Source organism: Lucilia cuprina, chromosome 6, assembly GCF_022045245.1.
Source record: "Lucilia cuprina isolate Lc7/37 chromosome 6, ASM2204524v1, whole genome shotgun sequence".
Classification (NCBI taxonomy): Eukaryota; Metazoa; Arthropoda; class Insecta; order Diptera; family Calliphoridae; genus Lucilia; species Lucilia cuprina.
In genome coordinates, this window is record NC_060954.1 from 60,021,144 (window position 1) to 60,043,631 (window position 22,488).

Genomic DNA, 22,488 nt, shown 5'->3' on the forward strand with positions numbered 1-22,488 from the left:
ATGGAGCAATTCTAACAATTTGCCAGTCTATGTTATTAAAAGTTCATGTTTCAAAAATTTCGAGCTGTTTGAAAAGTTGACAACACTAAGAGCTTTTTCAAACGTTTAACCCCCTACAATATTTGAGAATTATATATGTGTAAGGCGACAAGTAAAATTAACTTAAAAATAAAGTCCTTGACTTTGGCACTTTATATAATGAGCCACAATTTACACCACTTGCGAAAAAGGGCAAGACTTACAAATGATCGTCTTTATAACCTGCAGGAACAACATTTTTATATTATAAATTATTTTCTTAAATTGAGTACTTTTTTTTGTAACACATCAATATGACAAAATGTTAACAACAACTTCCTTAAAATTTGAAAATAAATTTATGTATCAAAAATTACCCCTTGTCGATTACATACTCTCTTTAGACTGGTTTGTTGGTTGGTTGGACGGTCGGTCATCATTATCATGTGAAAGCCGAAGGGAAACTGCGTTAGAGTGTTTAAAGTGCATTTCTCATGCATAAAATGCAATAAGGCATCTGTACAGGCCAAGATCAAGATGCTGGCTGATTGTTTTCTTGTTGTTGTTTTTGTTTGTTTGTATCAATATAAATACACCGTTAGCTATTTGCTGTGTTGTTTTGCAAAGAAGGAAAACACAGCAACAACGACAACAACATTAAAATGAACGATACACTCTGGCTTTAAAGCTAAGCAAGCAACAAACTCATGAAAGCAGGCAAGTTTTCGATGTTTAAACAAAAAAAAAAAAAAAAACAAAATTGTTGTTTTTTTTGTTTGTTTTGTTTATATGTTCCACTGCAGCTTCTTTTTTGTACTAAGGCAAAGAAAGCAGGAAGGCAAGCAGGCAACTGGCAGGCAACTCATCTCTTGGCCATCAATTGTTAAAAAAAAGGTTTTTCAGTGTGTAACCGTTAGTCCACCCGTTGAAGTCAATTTAATAAACAAAACAAAATATTTATAATATTTTTTTTTAATTTTAAACAAAAGATTTTTAGTTTTAAACTTTTTAAAAACTAACAACATTCTAAACAATGTTAAAAGGTGTTTTTATTAACTTGTTTATTAACAAAATGCTGCCGTTAACTTTAGTACGTGAGACTAGGCTTAAATGTAAATGTATGCCAAACTTCAAATTGGCTCCTGCTCTAGTTTTGTCAAACCTAAGAGCATGTGTGAGTGTCTTAATAATGAGCAAGTGATTTGCTAAAAGCAAAGAGAAATAAAGAAATGTGTGATCATTATTTTTTAAAGAAAATTTTTTTGAAATAGAAAATAACAGTTTAAATTAATTTCTAAAACAAATATAAACAAAAAAAACATAATTTTAACAAAAAAAAAGTACATTTAATTATAAACTAAAAACTGCAAAATAATATAATGCCCAGTACTATCAGAGGTAAGTTCTAAGTTCTCTTAAGTTTTCTAAGATTTGAGAAAAGTAATGAAGTGAGTAACGGAAGTTATAAGGAGAGTCAATGTTAATTTTTTGTAAACTTGAACTACACAACAAGAATTTCATTATTTCAAAATGATTACAACTTTTAACTTTTATTGAAATTTAAACTTTTAATAGAAAACTATAAAATTGAAGCTTTTTATGGAAATCTAAACAATTCTACGAAAGTTTGCATCAAAAACGGAACATTTTATCAAAATCAAGAAAAAATTTAATCAATTGCCCAATTCACAATCGGTGTTGTACGGTTGTATCGTAGTATGTCGTAATTTGAATCAAACTTAACATTGAATCAAACTTAACATTGAATCAAACTTAACATTTAAAAGTAAACGGAACATTTTTTCAAAAAGCAGATCTTTTGTCGTTTTGTTTTCTGGACATTATTCCTAAGAATTTTTCAATCAGCAATAATGAGAAATGTATTTCTGCTTTAAAGTTTCACTGTCTACGTTTATCCAATACACATTCCGTTATTGCTCGAACTTCTGCCTAAAAGCTTTTGTTATGATTAGGTAGTTAGTAGTTAATGTATATACATCAAGTCCAAAGAAATACACTTAGACCTTCATCGGACCAGTTGTGGGCTCCTTAACCTGTGACTCGGGTGGGAATCGAACCCACCACTTTCGGTCTACCAGATTAGAACACTAACTACTATGATATGGTAACCGGTGGTATATTTGTTTTAGGGTCTTCAATATAGATTGCGTTTTAAAGTTTCTGACACATTATGTGTCTGGTATATGATTATTCACGTCCGATGATTGTGTATAACCTTCCACAACCTTGGCTTCTTATCGAAATTATAATTTTTCATCAAAAACCGAACATTTTAACGAAAACAAAGAAAACTTGGTTTTCGTTGACATCGAAACTTTTTTTCAAAATCAAAAGTTTTTATTAAAAATTTTACTTTTAACATTTTATCGAAACGACAGTTTTCATAACGAAAGTCATACTTTTTATCAAAAGGCTTACTAAGACGCGATTTTACTAACTGATATCTATAGATATTAACTCTATAGAGTTTTCAACGAATATAGATTTTTATTGTATCGAAAATAGCGATAAATCGATTTTACAACAAAAAAAGTATTAACAACATTGGCAGATCCAACCTAAATTATAAATCAGAACATTTTAAAATTAACAGAACCAAAAGTCTTGGGGAAATCGAAAAAGGTACTTAACAAATCCCCAATAAATAAAAATATTAATCAAAAGGGCCTTAAGGGTTCAATTTCTACAGAATTATAAAGGTCAATACCCTGAGAATATTTCTTTTTCTACAGGATTTATTAAGACTAAGTTAAAAATTTGTTGGCTTGAGTTAATTTTCTTTAAAAAAAATTACAGTAAATACTTAAAGTTGGTCTGAAGAAAAATTCCTTAAATAATAAGTGAAATATGTATCTCATAGCAGAACAATTGGATGTATAATAGGGGGTTAGCGGAACTACAGATATCCTCCTAATGTCCTAGGTAATTTTAAAACATTTAATATTATTAACTTAAGAACTACATTAAAGTGAAAACTTTAATATAATGTACCCCACCTATTCTAAAGGATATAAACCTAATCCAACTATTTTCATACACTGATCATAAAATAATTTACTAGTATCAACTACAACAATAAAAAAATACACCTCCTTCCTTTTTTGGGGGCACAAAAAGAAAAAAAATTGAACTTGACCACACATTGTTGTCATATTTTTCACTATTTCATACGAATTGTTGTGTTGCACATTTTTTTTAAAACGAAAAAAAAAACAAAACAACTAAGGTTGCAAACATGCATTAATGGTTCCATAACTACTGTTATATATTTTCTCATACATGCAATTCATACATCAAACTTGTACAAAACCATCATCAACTAACAGCCAACTAACCAACTAGTTTTATTTATCCGTTCGTTCGTTTGTTGCAATTGCTACCAAACCCATTATGAGTGCAACATACAAATACCAACATACATATATATACACACACATAACCTCAAAACCAGTCTAGGTTTGTTAAAATGTTTACACATTGTTGTTGCAGTTTGTTTATTATAAGATTGCAACACAGTTGCGCAATATAGAATTAGATATAAATTGACTGACATACAGCCACAACAGCAGCAGTAACAACAACAAATGCAACATGTTTTCTTTTTTTTTTTGTCTTTTAATTGTACGATGTTTGATGTACGAAACGTTTATGAGTACGAAAATCAAGTACGACCGCTAAAAACTTACATAGATACATACATTTACAGATGCATTGGGGTTGCCATTCGCCAAGTATTTAGGCTTTTCAAGTCTATAGTAGAGTTCCTTTTTTTAGGATTAAATTAATTAAATTAATTTTCATCCAGTACACAGGAGTTTTATGGACTAATTTCTTAACTAATAGATTGGTCTTGTACTTATCCTTTAATTAGTAAATTGACTAGTATTTTAACTATTCTATAGACTAGTCTATTGACTAGTGAATTAGTTTATGGAGTAGTACGGACTATTATGTGAATTTGTTTATGGATTAGTTTATAGACTAGTCCTTATGGGTTAGTGTATGGACTAGTCTATTCACTATTCTATACACTTTTTGATTGGCTAGTCTATTGACTAGGCTGTGAATCGGTTTATTGTCATTTGACTAGACTATGGACTAGTAGATTGACTAGACTATGAACTATTCTCTTGACTTAAACTGTGGAATAGTCTTTGATACTAATATTGGCTGGTGTATTGACTAGACTATAACTAGTCTATTGATTAATCTATGGACTAGCCTATTGACTAGTTTTTTGGCTAGCATATAGACTAGTCTTTTGACTAGTTAATTGAACAGACTTAATGTATAGTGACTAGTACATTGAATAGCATATTAACTAGTCTTTTATGTGAATTTGTTTATGTATTAGTTTATAATCATAGACTAGTCCTTATGGGTTAGTGTATAGACTAATGTATGGACTAGTCTATTCTATACACATTTTGATTGGCTAGTCTATTGACTAGACTATGAATCGGTCTATTGTCATTTGACTAGACTATGGACTATTAGATTGACTAGACTATGGACTATTCTCTTGATTAAACTGTGAAATAGTCTTTGTTATTAATATTGACTTGTGTATTGACTAGACTATAAACTGGCCTATACAGACTAGTATATGGATAAGTCTATTGACTAGTATATTGATTAGTCTATGGACTAGCCTTTTGACTAGTCTTTTGGCTAGCCTATGGACTAATTTATTGAGCAGACTGAATATATAATGACTAGTACATTGAATAGTCTTGGACTAGTCCATTGTCTACCCTTTTGAGAATCATTGTGTTGTATGGTCTAGTACATGAACTATTCTATGAATTAGTCTAAATATTTGTTTTATTTACTGTTCAATAGACTAGTATATCCACTGTTATTTAGCGTATGGACTAGTCCATTCATTGAGTTGTAGATCGTTCTACTGACTAGAATATGAATTAGTCCCAAACTCAAAAAAAGGCATTAGGAAACTTTTTTCGGGAAACTTTTGGCTTTGCGTAAGAGAGAAAGAATATCATTCATCTCTCTCGCGGTACGAAGATTCCCGTTCTCGGAAATTTGTTTTGTACGTAGTTTCTGAAACAAACGTTTCTATGTGTGGACATTAAGGAAACTTCAAAAGAGAATTAAGAAAAAGTTTCTCAAGAAAAGTTTTCTAGTGTGGAACGGGTCTAACTAATGTCTTCAGGATTTTCATTAAAAAATCACTGGCAACTCTAATACGATAATATATTTGTATGTATGAATGTTGTACGAGTCCAATATAACAGGTTTGTGTACAAGTATTTCACTTAACTGGGACTTTATTACGGGACTTTTTATTATTATTTTCTTTTTTCATTTAATTCTGTAAACAAGTTTGATTTTTGTGCAGAACTTCGATGAGGAGAAGAAGTCAAAGACGAAAATGAAGATGGTACCATCTACCAACAAACCACGATATGTAGTAGCAATAACAACATCAACAACAACTACAGTAATAATTCTTAAAAAAACGAATACTGCACAAGTACATTTTGTGGCACAACTAAAAAAACTACAGTGTGTTACAGAAATGTATTTAATGATCTTTTTACATGGTACTATTCAGCGGTTTTTTGTACTATCTTTAGCTGGTTCTTACATTTTTTGTTAATTTCTTGTTGTTTTTTTTATTATTAAGTGTTTATAATTTATAAGTTTTAGGAATTAAGTTTCTTTTAAATAAATGCTCGTTTATTGAAATTTTTCTTCATTTTCTTCTTTTTTTTTAATTATTTTGTTTATTTTCTTTTAATTGTAAACATAGAAAAACTGTTGTAATTTAAAAATTGTTCTTATACAGTTAAATTAAAATTCTTCTATTTTAATTAGTTGTTGTTTTGTGGGAACATTTTTTAGGTTGCATATAATTCTTTTATTTCAACATTTTTAAAACGAGTTAAAAATTCTTAAAGTGTTTTTGTTTAAGAAACCGTTTTGAAAAGCTTATTCGTTATGTTTTTAGTTTAAATGTTTCTTTGTATTAATTTGTATTAAATTGTTATTTTCCACTTCCGTTTATTGTGACAAAATGTATGTAATTGAAATATTAAACGGTTTTGAATTCTGTATGTATAAATAACTGTAGTTTGGATGAAAATTAAATTTAACAAATTAACAAACTATTCAAGCGATCTTTGAATTTATGTAAATTACAAAATCAGCCTGCCTCTGGGATAAATAGATCGATAGTTAGATAGACAGACAGACAGACAGACAGACAGACAGATAGATAGATAGATAGATAGAACGATAGATAGATAGATAGATGGATAGATAGATAGATAGATAGATAGATAGATAGATAGATAGATAGATAGATAGATAGATAGGTAGATATATAGATAGATATATAGATAGATAGATAGATAGATAGATAGATAGATAGATAGATAGATAGATAGATAGATAGATAGATAGATAGATATATAGACAGATATATAGACAGATAGATAGATAGATAGATAGATTAGTTACATTGTCAATGTCGTAAGCCTAATATTTGATAATTTTCCTTAAAGAACTTTTAAAAGTAAAACACAAAATAAGCGTGTTTTACAATTATTGTGAACCGCATCTGTTTTTAAGGGATGAATTAGTGGCACAAATTAAAGTTTACATATAGATTTCCAGGCAATGCACTTGGCATTATGCCTACTAACCCTATTTTCCAGTGACGAGTCCTATTTTTGCGCGTTGTCTTTCCTTATGAGTGTATCAGTGTGTGCGTGTGTATGTGTTTCGTTGTGCTTTTAACATCGTTTTCGTTAAGGAAAATAAAAATGAAAAAGAAGAAGAAAAAACAAAACAAACAAAAACAATGGAAATAAACATGCATGCACATAAACAACTTGAAAAAGTCCCCCACACCCTGTGACACGCTCTCATATTACTCCTCTCATGCAATTCTCTGAAAAGCTGCATGAAAATTAAAAAAAAAGGAAATTTTCTACACACACAAGATATGCAGGCGGGCAATTTATATGTAAAAAAATCAAAGAATCCCTGTTCGTTAAGGGATTGCAAGTTAATTTATTTTTTTCTTTTATGATTGCAATAAGTAAAGGTTTGGGTTTGTAATAGAAAAAAGGCAACGAAATATAAAATAATAGAAGAATAAAATAAGGGTTAAGTGGAAAGTGAAAATTTGTTGTGTGAAAGTTTTCACAGATACAAACACTCATACGTTAGTATGCCACATATATTTTTATATACATAAATATATACTAAAAAGAGTTTTAAACATTTATACTACCAGCATATGATTTTAGTCAGTATTTTAAATAATGTATTCTTTAGATTTGCAAAGTGTCGAATAATTTTGTTCACCTAGATTTAACTTCGATAGCAGGTTTAGTTGAGTTCCAGTACAGTTCTATTTCAGTTCTAGTTTAGTTCTAGTTAAGTTTTAGTTAAGTTTTAGTTCAGTTCTAGTTCAGTTCAAGTTCAGTTCTAGTTCAGTTCTAGTTCAGTTCTAGTTCAGTTCTAGTTCAGTTCTAGTTCAGTTCTAGTTCAGTTCTAGTTCAGTTCTAGTTCAGTTCTAGTTCAGTTCTAGTTCAGTTCTAGTTCAGTTCTAGTTCAGTTCTAGTTCAGTTCTAGTTCAGTTCTAGTTCAGTTCTAGTTCAGTTCTAGTTCAGTTCTAGTTCCGTTCTAGTTCAGTTCAAGTTCAGTTCTAGTTCAGTTCTAGTTCAGTTTTAGTTCAGTTCTAGTTCAGTTCTAGTTCAGTTCTAGTTCAGTTCTAGTTCAGTTCTAGTTCAGTTCTAGTTCTGTTCTAGTTCAGTTCTAGTTCAGTTCTAGTTCAGTTCCAGTTCATTTCTAGTTCAGTTCTAGTTCAATTCATTTCTAATTTGTTCCATTTCAGTTCTAGTTCTGAACAGTGAACAACAACATTAATAAGGATCTGTGCACAACATTTTTTTTAAGAAACCATAGATTTAATGAACTGCATTGCATACAACAACCAGTATAGTAAGCATAACATATAAATATTTTAGCTCTATACGCAATCCTGGAACGATATGAAAAACTGGAAGAATTTTCGTGTCCTTGCTGGATATTTCGTTGAAGCAACAACAACAACTACAATAACAATAAAAAACAAAATAGAAAATAAAAAAACAACAAAAAATGAATACAAACATGCTGCATTCTGTTGTTTGTATTCTAAAAGTAGAGAAGTATTCAACGCAAAAACTGGAAGATTTCAACAGAAAAAAAAATCATACACAAAAAAAATAGCAAAGTGTTATAAGGAAATTTTCATAAAAAACAACAACAAAAGCATAAATAAAACATTTGAATTGCAATTTTTAAGTGCTTTCATAACAACAAATACTAAAAAGCTAAAGAAAATATGGCAACTCTTGGCGGAAATATTGATTTTTCCTTAATTTATCTAACGGTTTATTTTAGTGTGGGGGATGGTTGTTAGTAGAGATGTTGAATTTTTGTTGTTAATATTTTAATTTTTGGTGCTGTGGTTGTTGTTGTTGTAAAACGACACACTTCCAATTACTTTGACATTATTTGTGGCAGCAGCACCCCATGTTGAAAGTTTCTTTTTTCTGTTTTGATTTTAGAGTGTGTTGTTGTGTTTTTCCTGTGTGTGCTTCTTCATGTTGCAAACGAACCCCTGCCGTGCCTCTCTCTCTTTCACCCTGAGCTTATAGAGTGCGCACACGCTGCTGCATTTATGTTCGTTCGCATTGTTGCAGCCAGGATACACATCTACATTTAAAGAAGAAAAAAAATATTCAAACCATCCATCCATCCAGTCTGTTAGTGTTTGTGCAATACAGAAAAGTTAAGATTGCATTTAAAAAAATAATTAAAAAAAAAAAGAAAAATACGCTAAAAATAATAATAGAAAACGAAACGAATTACCAAAAATAAAATAAAAATTATTAAAACGAAATTTTAAATAAAAAGAAAACACAGCAATTAATACTACTTTAAAGAACAAAATCAAACTTAAATTAAACTATTTTTCATCAGGAATTTTCTATTGTTTCGTATTTTCTTTACGTTTTTTTTTCTCGACCAGAAAACAGGAGAAAAAGAGATTCACTTTCGTTAAATTTGTTACGGGAAAAAACGCTGGATGTAAAATAAAGCAAAAAGAAAAAAAAAACAAACTTAAGCAATTCGTGTTTATTTAAAGCAATTTATTTTTTAAAAATTAATTTTAATTTTTATCTTAATGTTGTAACGTTTTTATAAGTGCACTTAAAAGGCTGATTTTTTTATAAACAACAACTAAAAAACCTAAAAACCCCAAAAGGTTAATTATTAAGTTTTACCGAGAAAAAAACAACAAAAACAAACAAATCAATCAATTTATCAAAAGAAACAAAATCGAAAATAATTAAAAAAACGTTAATGAAATTTTGAATTTGCGAAACATATTTTTTACTCGAAAAATTTATTTAAATGTTGTGATTCTGTGTTTATAAATAAATGAAAAAAATATGAAATAAATAAAAAATATACATGTAAGTGTAATTTTACACTCATACACTCATAATATTTCTGCAAGAGTATGTGTGTATGTGTTTAACTTTAACCCAGCAAACTTAAAATATGTCAAATAAAATTGGCGAAGAGATTTAGTCACTTTGTACTTGCACTTGATATGTTGCAGAATTCAGTATTTCTGAGGGCGGAAATTTAAAGGAGTGAATTCATCATTTACGTAAATATTAGTTTTTATTGAACAATATTAAAGCAATTGGTCAGTATGATATCGTTTTGATTTAAAATGTCAGCAAAACTATAATTTCCGCTGAAATTCCGAAGAACTAAAGTATGATCAGGACTTGACCAGGCAATAGTTGAGACACTCGACTCGAGAGCGTATATTAAACTATTACAAATTTCTAGTAATCGAATCTATAGAGCAGAATGTCTATTTTTAAAACGTGGCAGAAAATAAACGATACTGCAGTCTACAATATAGTAAAAAATTGGTCAATCTTTAGTCTATAGACAGGACTATTTCCTCGATTATAGAAGTGACAATATTCGAGGCATTAGTTGAACTAATAGTTCAATATCTAAGCTAAAAACTATAGTATAGTCGACATAATATTCTATACTATAGACCAGACTATAAACGAGACTGTACAGTATTGTCGAAACCATAAACTTATCTATAGACCAAACTGTAATAAAGACTGAAGATTTGACATTCGAGACTGTAATTGAAACTATAGTAAAATCTTGGAACAAATCTTTAATCAAGAAACCATACACTAGTCGAGATGATATTCAACATTATAAATGGGACTAAAGACCTGACAATATTGAAGATTTTAGTTGAAACGATAGTGAGCCAATCTCTAATTCTTAGACTAGACTATAACATTCGATAACATATGATAACATTCGAGACTATAGAGTATACTATAGGCCAAAGTATAGTCGAAACAATGAACTAATTTCTGATCAGTAGACCAAATTCTATGTCCTAAAGACAAGACTATAATTGACACTATAAACCTGACAACAATCAAGGCTGTAGTTAAAACTATAGTGAAATATTTGAAATATATATTAAATTCATAGACTAAACTGTAGTCGTGATAATATTCGTTACTGTAAAACAGCTTATAAGCGCGACTGTAGATCAAATTATAATAAAAACTATAAAAAAAGCTCTATTCTATAGAACAATGAGCAAATAGTTGTCGAGACACTTAAGATCAGGCTATAGTCAAAACTATGGATCAATCTCTGGAACTATATTGTAAACTTAACGATAGTAAAAACAATAAACCAATATCAGTTTTAAATATCATACTTTATTCGATACTATTGGCCAGATTATAATGGAAACAATAGTCGGGACTATAGTCCCGATAATATTTGAGCCGGAAGACCAAACTCCATTGTATATAGATCTGTTGTCTGTAAGGAATATTGGGCCTCAACAACCTTTTTTCATATTCCGTTTATTAATTTTCCTCTAAGTTTTTCGCATTTTCCTAACTCGGTTCGGAAATGCTGATCTTGTTCATTTCTTCAAAGACTTAAAAACATTATTCTTTAGGTGTAACGTAGGCCATAAGTATAATCAAACTTTACTCATACATAATCTTTAAGAATATTTAAGTAATTCTACTCGTTTCCACGAATCCTCATTAAACTCCATCTATCTTTCGATCTGTCCATTATAATACCAATGATTTCAATCCAAGTTAACGCATTTCTTCAACACGCTTTGGATCTCTCGTTTGCAAGAATTTCAAATCAACATTTTTGGTTTGCTGGGTTAGTAAAAACACCTCCTCATTATCAGTGGTATTCATCTAAAACACTCAAATCTAATACTACTAATAAACATTGCAAACTTTGCGGCTTTGTGGCAGTATGTTAACCAAATTGACATAAAACACTTAAAGCTAATAATAAAAAAGATTTATCAGGTAGTAATATGAGCTAAAACTAAACACCCATATTTATATCTGTTAAATCTAAAACCTATTTATAGAGTCGTCAAAAATATCTTCGTTATATTCGTGTTTCTCTTTGAATATTATATATTCCTGCATATCGCGTACAATCGTTAAATATTTACGATAAACATATAAAAATAATATTTGAAATATTTTAAAAATATCATCAAAATTTGATTGAAAAATTAAGAAATTAATAGAAAAAAAACAACATAATAACTAAATATAAGACACAAAAATCCCCTACGGTAAGGGATGCAAAAATAATTAAACGCACAAACCTTAAGACTCAATGTTTTAAACAAAAATCTCTAATAAAATTAACAAACAACAGAAAAACAACACAAAGTGGAGTTAAGCTCATTAAGCTCAACATTGACTGAATCGTCATCAATCGAAAAACAGCCCATAGCCGTCAGTCATATCAAACATTAGTGTTACACAACCTTAAGATTAAAGATAAATCAAAAAAAAAATCATCAATTAACAGAGTAGAGGAGGAGTTTTTAACATACGCATCTGGGGTTGCCGATCAAGGTTACCTAAACGACAACACCACGACGGAGAAAACTAATTTGGTATTGATTCAGCAGCCTATAGGGCAGCTAAGAACAACGACGACGTCAACGTCGGTGACAGCTGCTGGAGATGACAGCCACGTAACCACCACCGTTACAACGGCTGCCAACAGCGAAACCCTATCGACTGCTGCCAATGTTGCTGCTGCTGGTGTTATAAACACCAAAGTTCCCTCAATTTCAATATTTCCTTTGCCCTCGAATACTACGGTTCGTACTATTTCGACAGCCAACAAGGCTACTTCACCACCTCTGACTTTTATAACAACCACAGCGGGCACCAAAACCGCTACTCTGGTTAGGAGTGTGCCTAGTTTGGTGTTGCAGCGACCACAGCAACAACATCAATATCAGCAAACCGACAAGTGTACAATATTAAAATTCGATGTGGTGCGTAAAACTTCGAACACTTCATCTTCAACTACTTCAGCTTCTACGTCAGCGAATGCAATTATTGCAACCTCTGCCTCACCTTCATCATCAGAAACAACTACAACAACAACTCTCATGATTCCCAGTAATGCTGTTCATATAGACAGCCAAGATCTCGAGGAACTGGAAGAAACCGTTAAACATCCATCACAACAACAACAGCAACATCATCATCATCAACAACAGCTGCAACAGCAACAACAACAACAATCTCACATTATTTCCAATCAACCGATTATAGTGAAAATCGAACCAACCCAAGCATTTCACATTGTCGATGAAAACGATACCCGAGTCTTAAGTTTACCTTTAACCGATAGCGATAAGGTTGGCGCCAGCTGGATTGATTTAAAAGATATTGCCGGTTTGCAAACTTCATCGGGTACTACACTCTTGGATGTTTGTTTTGAACCCGTAACAACTCTTACCAATACATCGTCGGTATCAACGGCAGAATCAATGACCATCGATATACCAACCGAAATTGTGATTAAACGCCAAACTTTAAATAAAAACACACAGTCTTCGATGCCGTCGTTGTCGCTGTCCTCAACGTCAACCACCAGTACAACGACATCAACTAAGGCGGTGGCAACAATAACATCAGCTGCCTCAACATCGAGGGAACAATATACGGGACCGAGTACAAGTGGTGCAATGACAGGTTAGTAGTGACGAGTAGTATATTTTTAAGTTTTTTGAAACATAGATCATATTTTGAATATGTATGTAATTTTGTATGTAAATAATAGAATTATTGTAAGTTTTAAAAATCTAAGTTTGTATATCCACTATTAAAGTGTCAATATCGTCCCAAAAAGGTTTGGATTAATCCATACGAAATTTTATACAAATTATTAACTTTAACGCCTATAGTAGTTGGTAGTTTGTTGGTCTAGTCTTAGACAACTAAGAGTAGTGGGTTTGAACCCGCTAGCGACTCCGATGTGTTTTATTTTAACGGGTTTTTTGTTGCTTTGTTCGGCAAATTAAGTAAATTTATTGAAATATAAGTTCTATCAAACCATTGATCCAATAAATGGTTGACATCAATGGTTCTTAAGAAGTACACTACTACTCCTACTATATCTGTCCCCCATTAAAATGTATGTAAATACTAACCCACTCAGTATTCGTGAGTCAGACCTTTGCGAATTATATACGAAGTAGGTCTACTTGATCATGTTAATTTGTATTGGAATATCAGATCATGTGATAAAATTTATCGGTTTAGATCCGATAAAGTTACATTTGTAGCGGTGTTTATGATATTTGAAAATTATTAAAAAGCCCTTTAAACTCCCAGTAATCTGATATGAGATCACATCGTTTTGTGATCCATTGTAACATTCATGTTGGAAGAATTTGGAAATGTTCTATGTCGTAGATTATAGAAATGCACAATGTGTTGGTTACAAGGATACAATAATAAAAGGTAGACATGGTGCATGACATGGCTCAAACCAAGGTTTAAAATCACTAATTTGATAAGATGATTCTGGTAGATTCCATGACAATATCAATCCAACTTGGATAAGGAAAATGGCAAAACAAACCAATATATGTAATTGCGGAATTGGGCAAACGTTTTCTATGATCGGCTTTTATATCTCCATTGCTTCGAAATGTAATGATTCGAGAAACAATGTCGATTCTTTTAGACATTGTTAGTTTATATGTCTCTCTTAATCTTGATATAATTGCACTTGATAGTGCGTGGTCTAAGCTTTAATATATAGACGTTCAAATGTATATATTGTAGGAGAACTTCCAAGGCTCGAATTTAGATACGAAGTGAAGTCATCAATTTGTCACTTTTATAAGATGACCTATTGCCGATTTCATGACACTATCAACCAGATCAGGAATAGGAAAATACGTTGTAAGGCCTTGTGGCCAAGACTTGATGGAAAGGCACCAATACATTTATGGCGCTGGACAAATATAAGACCCTTTCATAATTTTTTAACACAGGCAATATAAGACAATTTTACATACAAAGTTTCTTTAATAAACCTTTAATGAATTGTTATGATTCTAATGACTCTGATAGGCCTTTTATCGGGTTATTATTTAATTACAGTTTAATAAGTCTTTAATGAATTGTTATGAATAAGGCAGATATTTTATCGGGTTTTTGTTTCATTACTGCAGATTTCTGCGATAATGCTAATGACCTAGAGACGATTGAGAATATAGTTTGCATTGCCAGAGTCTCAATAAAGTGGAGATTTATGGTACCTACGTAATATCTCGTAAAGTTTCGGATTTCCTTAAATATTTCAATTATTTCGAGATTTGAGTGGAGAAACAAAAGCAAGTCACGTAGACAAGGTGAAGGACCTATATCTCTCTCTCTTTCTATCTGTGTTTATACCCTACACCACTATAGTGCGGAGGGTATTATACGTTTGTGCTGATGTTTGTAACACACAAACATATTGGTCCTACACCCACCTTTAAGTATACCGTTCGAATCAGAATCACATTTTGAGTCGATTAAGACATTTCCGTCCGTCCATCCGTCTATCCGGCTGGCTGACTGTCCATGTAAATCTTGTGCTCAAGGTACAGGCCGCAATTTTCATGATAATTTGATGAAATTTAAAGTCTATTGAAAATGGTTGAAATCGGACCATTATTTCACATAGCCCCCATACAAACGTACCTCCCGATTTGGGCTTTTTATGCCATAATTACGTCAAATATACTATTATCTCTCTAAAAATTGGCACAAATAAGATTTCCGTAATGATCGCCCCTTATTTGACCCTAGCCCCCATACAAACCCCCCTTCAAAAAATGTAGTATCGCAATGAAACTCAACATAATTAACTATTATTTAAAAATATATCCTTTTCTCGAATTTAATGAGGATCGGTCCATGTTAAAGAATTTTTAAAATATACTCATGGTGTAGGGTGTTATATGGTCGACCATGACCGACTATACTTTCTTACTTGTTTTTAATATCGCTCCTTTAGTCATGGTACAAGAATATTTGATTTTCACAACGATCTCTTAGTGGACCACAACGATCTTTAAGTGGAAACTAACCTAAGTTTAAATGATATATGTATGTATATTCCAAAGATTTCCCTTGGAATAAAAAACAGTTTTTATAACAAATATCAACGAATTATTTTCAAAATTATAAGTTTTTTGTTGATTCCAAAGTTTACATGGACAAACAAAAGGAAATGATTAAAGGTGGGTGTGGCATGATTAAATATTTTGGGGTAAAATAGTTTGCTGTAATTAATTCAACATTTTTTCAATTAAAGATTAATTAAAGTTGTCATTGCAACTTTAGTATAAAAGCTTTAGGTAAAAAAAATTATAAAAAATGCAATTAATGTGATAAATTTGTGTTTGGTTAACAAATTTTATCTAACAGGTTTTTTTAGTTAAGTGTTATTCTAACCAAAAATAATCAATCAAGGTCAAATATAAATTACAAAAAAGTTGGTTAACACAGCAATTGAACAGATGAGGAAAAAATAATTTTCAAATATAAATGACCACGACAGCCGCAACAATTTATATTGTATGATAATTTAAAAGAAAAAAAATAAGAGAAAAAACAACAAATGAAGATGAAGGTATAATAAATAAAAAGTGTAAAACCATAAAAATGGTAATAAAATAGCTTTTCATTAAAACCTCATAATCGTTAACTAAAAACTAACTACCAAACCAATATCAATACTCTCTTGGCTACTTTTTTTGTGGATATTTTTTTTCTTATTTTGTAGACTCTTCATTAGAATTTAAATAAATGAATCTTCTAAGATTCCTGACAAGTCAAAGAAGAAGACTGCATATGTTTTTTTTTTAACATTAAAACAACTTGGCTACTGTCAGCTACTATGGGTTTGAGTGGTTTAACTCGTCATAATAATGTAGGCAGCCAGCCGCCAGTCGCTTGTATACCATTTCGATGTATGTACTGTTATGGCGAGAAGATGTATGTCGGCTTGGGGGGGCTTTTTAAACGGGGCTTCAAGTTTGTAGTTCTGTTAATTCAACTTATTTTTTCAAATGTAATGCACGTACTTACTTGTACATGTGTTTTATTCTACTGGTTTTCTGAGTGTTTCTTTTTTTACATGTTACCTTCTGTTTTTTTTAATATTATTATTATTCCATTGCTTTACTACCAAGTTCTTTTTATTCTGACGGTTTCTTGGTTAATGTTTTCTTTTTTTTATTACAGTTGTTGTTAGTTAATTCTTGTTCTTGCACAACATTCTTGGCTATAACATACATATACAATCATGTAGACACACACGTACAGACAGACACAGTCAAGCAACTACTTCTCAGCACAAAATATAACTGTATAATTTGTAGTTGACGTTTTTACCGCTATAGTTCGTAATACGGTAAAAAAAATGTATATATGTTCAGATATTTATATATGAATGTATCTACTCGTACCATACAAACGATAAGTTACCAACAAAAACAACAACAGAAACCACTACCAAAAGCACACAGCAAAAAAAAAAAAACTCAGAAGTTTAAGAATAAGAACAGCAAGAGTAATGGCAATAACAGCAAGAGAATGTTGGCTAACAAAAAAAAAATAACAGCAACAAGTCTTAATATTCTGAGTATGACAAGCCCGACTTACTATCATCAGCTAAACGCGATTGGGCTTGAACACATACTTTTACACGAATTTACACATAGAGACATCAATATATATGTATGTATGCCAAATGTATAAAAAAAAAATTGCTGTAAAACTTTAAAATTGTTTAAATTCAAAAGTATCTACTGCTAAACACTACAAACTCTTGGCTAACTACTCAAACTACCACAGAATCCACCAACACATTCAGATTCAAAAATTCTTATGCCAAAAAAAGAATTTTTGTTAGTTCAAAGAATGAAGACATTTTTCAATTAAACACAAAGTTGCGAAATTTAATCTACAAATGTGTCACTCGGAAAATTTTACCAGTTTTTGACTTGTGCAAACTGAGGGATCACGCTAATGATTGGACCTTAGCAGAGATCAATGAAGAGTCTTCTCTAGACTCTTCTCTGAGGACCACAGAAGAGTCTATAGTCTAGTCAATAACCTAGTCATTATACAATTTAATAGATTAATAAAAATACTAGTCTATAGTTAAATCAATGAATTAGTTCATAAACGTGTCAAAGAACTGTTCCTTATACAAATCAAAAGACTAGTCCATAAACAATTCAATAAACAAGTCCAAAGTTGAACCAATACATTAGTACATATACGATTCAGTGGAAATAATTGTCTTGTCCATAGATGGCTTTATAAACTAGTCCATAGATAAGTCAATAGTCACTAGTCGAAAAAATGTAATAGACCATAGACGAGTTGATAGATTAATCCATTGACGAGTCAACAGATTAGTCCATAGACAAGACAATAGAACAGTCCATATACGAGTCAATAGTCGAATCAATATACTAGTACATAGATTAGTCAGTCCATAGACGAGTTAATAGTTTTGTTCATAGACGAGTCAAAAGTCTAGTATATAACCTAGTTAATAGACTCGTCACTAAACTGGTTACCAAACAAGTAAGTAGACTAGTCCATAGACGAATCAACATACTAGTTCGTAGATAATAGACTATCCAAAAGAGGAGTCATTAGACTCCGTAGAATGATTCAATGGATTATTCCATAGACGAGACAACAAACTAGTCTATAGACTAGTCCATAGCCGAGTCAGTGGGCTTATCCATATATTATTAAATAGACTTATTCATATACGAAGCTAATCCATAAAAACAAGGCAGTTTCTGCTTTACATCTGTCATTACAACTGCGATAATATTCACTGAACTTGGACTCCACAAGTCCATAACTAGTCAATAAACAAGTCCACACACTAATCAATAGACTTGTCCAAAAACGAGTAAAAAAACTTGTCAATAGAAAAGTTAAAAGACTTGTCAATAGACTAATCTATAATCAAATCAATGATTTAGTCCATAAACGAGTCAAAAGACTATTCCTTATACGACTCAGTGGACTAGTCCATATACGAGATAATAAACTTGTTCATAGACGGGTTAATGGAGAACTCTATAGACGATCCGAAAATGTAATATATTAGTTCATTTAAGAGTCAATATACAAATTTATAGATGTATATAATAACTGCAATAATATTCCTTGAAGAGGAGTTCAAATCGACTTGCCTGTTCAAAATCGTAAGCATGTTCTTGACTACTGCAGTATTTTTGAAATCCTCGTGTTTTTAAATGTTTCTGAACTCCAATTTAAATATTTCCAATATTCGTATTCTAATACTATGTATACAAGGTTGTTAGATCTTACAAAATTGATAGAAAAATATTCAAAAAATATCTAACAACCCTGTCAACTTACAATTTTTGTCATGCAACATTGTACAATAATTACAATGGTAATGCTTTTTCTGACAACGTTGCAAAAGAAAAATTGTTCAAAGTTCACGCGATTATTACACATTTTCTGAACATTTTACTGACAACGTTGTAAGATCTGACAACCGTGTATCACGGCATTCAAAGTTCAAACGATTGCTAGACATTATGTAAACATTTTACTGACAAAGTTATAAAAACTTACAACCGTGTATCACAGCATTGACGCTACTTCATTGAATAAATATGTCAAAAGAATTAATTACTTTAAAGCTTTTGTTGTCACAAAAAAAATCCAAGAATCTTACAAATAGAATAAGAAAAATATATTTTAGCTAATGCTTTTGTTTGTTGCTGATTTTTTTCTTAAGAATGGTTTCTGTAATAGAAAAACATATTGACAGTGGTAAGTCAGTCGTCATTCAGTCAGTTAGACGTTCAACAACTGTATATTAAGCTGAGTGTCTCTGCTGTTTGAAAAATGTGTGTGTAAAAAGAATTTTGACGTAATTTCAAACTACATATAGACAATTACAGAACAGCTTTAAAGAATGGGTTACGTGAAGGTTCTATAATGATGAGGATGATGACGATTATGATGATGATGATGAGAGACAGACCATCATTACAGACATTATTAAGTATTTGCCAATACCCACCAACCAACAAACAGCAGACATGTTTTGTTTCTTTTGTTTTTTGTTTTTTTTTTGAGGTAAAGTTAGTGTGTCGGAACATCGTTCTGTTACTTCTTCTTTAAGTCAGTTATGTTTAGTTTAGATATTTTACTGTTTTCAGTATCTTTGTTGTTGTTGTTGTTTTTCTGTTCTAGTCACAGTTGTTGTTGCTGTCTTTTAAAATTTGCTAATGTGCTAGTTGTTGTTGTTATAGTTGCTGCTATTGCTGTACATATTTATATTTAGCTAGTTGTTCTTTATTTATTTATTTTGTATATTTTTTTTGTTTGTTTTGTTGTTTTTTTTTTTTTTTTGTTCTTCTGTTCTGTTGGAAAGTGGGACGTTTGAAAGCATACTATGCAAAGGTGAATAGCCTACAAATAGTTGTAGTTGTTCTTTTAGTTTTTTATTATTGTTGATGATGTTGATGTTGTTGTTGCTGTTTTAGCAGTATCTCTTCAATACATTCATACATATATGAACTACCAATAATAATAATACTAAAGCGGTTTTAAGTTAGTTGCGATTTTTGTTTCTAGTTGTTGTAATATTTCTAGCTGTGTTCCTCTTTTCTGTTGTTGTAGTTGTTAATGCTGCTGATATTGCTGTTTTGTTGTTGTTGTTGCTGTTGTTCTTGTTATTGCGGTAGTATCTAGAAGTAGAGGTTTTTTTTTGAGGACTGACGCTGTCAAGAGTATTAGCAAGTCGTAACTCATGTATAAACCTCATATAGATAAATAGATAGATTTCTTTAGTAAACCCCAAACCCCTTTTTTAAACATCTTATAATAACTAAAGAATAAGATGATGATGCTGTTGCTGCTGCTGCTGTTGTTGTAAGTCTTATTATTTAAAGAAGGTGTTTATCGCTAATTGAAATATTTTCTTTAGAGAAAACTAATGAATGTTTAAGACGAATTTCTTCGTTTAACTTTTCAAAGAAAATAAGCATTTTTTTGTCAAAAATAAAACTGTAAATTTATTAATTTCTTTTCGTGAATAGGTGTGTGTGTGTGCTTTTTAAATATTTCAAAATGGGATGAAAGTTACAGCTAATCATATTGTTTGTGGTGGCTTCTTATTCGTGATTGTTTCAGCAAAACCTCTAATCGTATTAAGTTAAAATTTGATTTTTATAGCGGAAGATTTGATTGACTTGTTTGTTGTGGTATGATGGAGAAATGTAGTAAAAGAAATTGTTGCAGATTGCTTAACAGGTTTGTTTTTTGTTGGAGGGGAAGTTCGATTTTGTATAATGCCAATTTTAGAACTGATGATGCGATAACAATAGTACTAATAATTTGTTAATAAACTGTTGTTAACGGTAGAAATGAACAAAAAAAAATATTAACTTTAATATAAAATGTTTATTGTTTAGCAATGGAAACTTTTTTTCAAAACCAAAAGATTTATTTCGAATTTTAAAGAAATGTTATTTAACAAAAGTTGAGTGTGTAAAAGCTAAGCGAAGTTTGTGTGCTCCGCTTGGCACTCCCTGCATTATGAACTAGAAATACTTCTTCTTATATTACTGATCCAACGAATATTTCCAACTAAACTCAAAGTTAGGTGAAATTTAAATAATAATTCCGAATTTTTGGGTTTTATTGTTGAGTATCATTATATCTCGACTGTGGGCGAAAGTTCTTTCCTGAGGAAAAATCTTTTGGTTGATACAGCTGTCGCTGTATTGAAAATATTTGGCTGAGTATGACTCGGGTCGTTCCGGAGCGAAGATTCAATTATCGCGGGAACGACTGTTTTAGTGGGGGAGAGTTTATGCTCATATTTCTAACGCACAACAATAATGATCCAACACTCAACATGAAGTATACCAATCGGCTTAGAATCAATTTCTTAGACGACTTAAGTAGCTAGGTCCGTCCATTCATGAAAACTTTGTAATCAAACTACAGATCGAAATTTTGAAAGATAATTTAATAAAATTTGTAACAGAGGCGAAGCTAATTGCAAATGGTTAAGATCGGTTCATTATCCTAGACCTCTTACAACTGAACCTTCGAATAGGGCTTATGAGCTCAGATCCATTATTTCACCTTGTCCCCATACAACTAAACCTTCCAATAGGATTTGTAAACATTGAAATCAAATTACAGGTTGCAATTTTGAATATATAAAGAATTTTTATAAAGATCGGGCCTCACTTGACCCTAGCCCTCATACAAAGTGACCTTCAGATAATAAGTTAAATGTTCACAATTTGCATAAAATAGCTAATGTCGCGATTACTTTCGAATAAATAAATTTTAAGTAAAAATGGATGCAGTCATCAAGTTTTTTCGAGGATCGGTCCATATTTTCCCCATTCCCGATATAATGCCTATTTAAGAAATTTAGTTTTCCATCAATTAATTGTTTAAATTTATTGGAGGCAAAACTGAAAATTCGACTATAAACTAGTCTATAGAGTCGACTATAAACTCGTCGTATAGTCGACTATAGATGAGTCTATAGAGTCTACTTTGGGCTCGTCTATAGAGTCGACTATAGATGAGTCTATAGAGTTTACTTTATGCTCGTCTATAGAGTGGATTATAGACTCGACTATAGAGTGGATTATAGACTCGTCTATAGAGTGGATTATAGACTCGTCTATAGAGTCCACTATAGACTCTTCTAGAGTCGATTATAGACTTGTCTATATAGTCAACTATAGATGACTCTATATAGTCGACTATATATGAGTCTATAAAGTCTACTTTGGGATCGTCTATTCAGTCGATTATAGATAAGTCTATAGAGTCGACTATACATAAGTCTATAGAGTCTACTTTAGGCTTGTCTATAGAGTCGACTATAGATGAGTATATAGAGTCTACTTTAGGCTTGTCTATAGAGTCGACTATAGACTCGTCTATAGAGTCGAATATAGATGAGTCT

General features: G+C 31.2%; 1 protein-coding gene across 1 annotated transcript in view; it reads left to right on the top strand.

The window, feature by feature from the left end:
* Positions 1 to 1,382: 1,382 nt before the first annotated feature.
* The window catches only part of LOC111686652 (probable nuclear hormone receptor HR3), a 71,095-nt gene continuing 49,989 nt past the window's right edge, over positions 1,383 to 22,488 (top strand). The window contains exon 1 of the mRNA XM_046954533.1: positions 1,383 to 1,416. Coding sequence (XP_046810489.1) covers positions 1,398 to 1,416 — 19 coding nt within the window. The 5' untranslated portion in view covers positions 1,383 to 1,397. The remainder of the gene's footprint in view (positions 1,417 to 22,488) is intronic.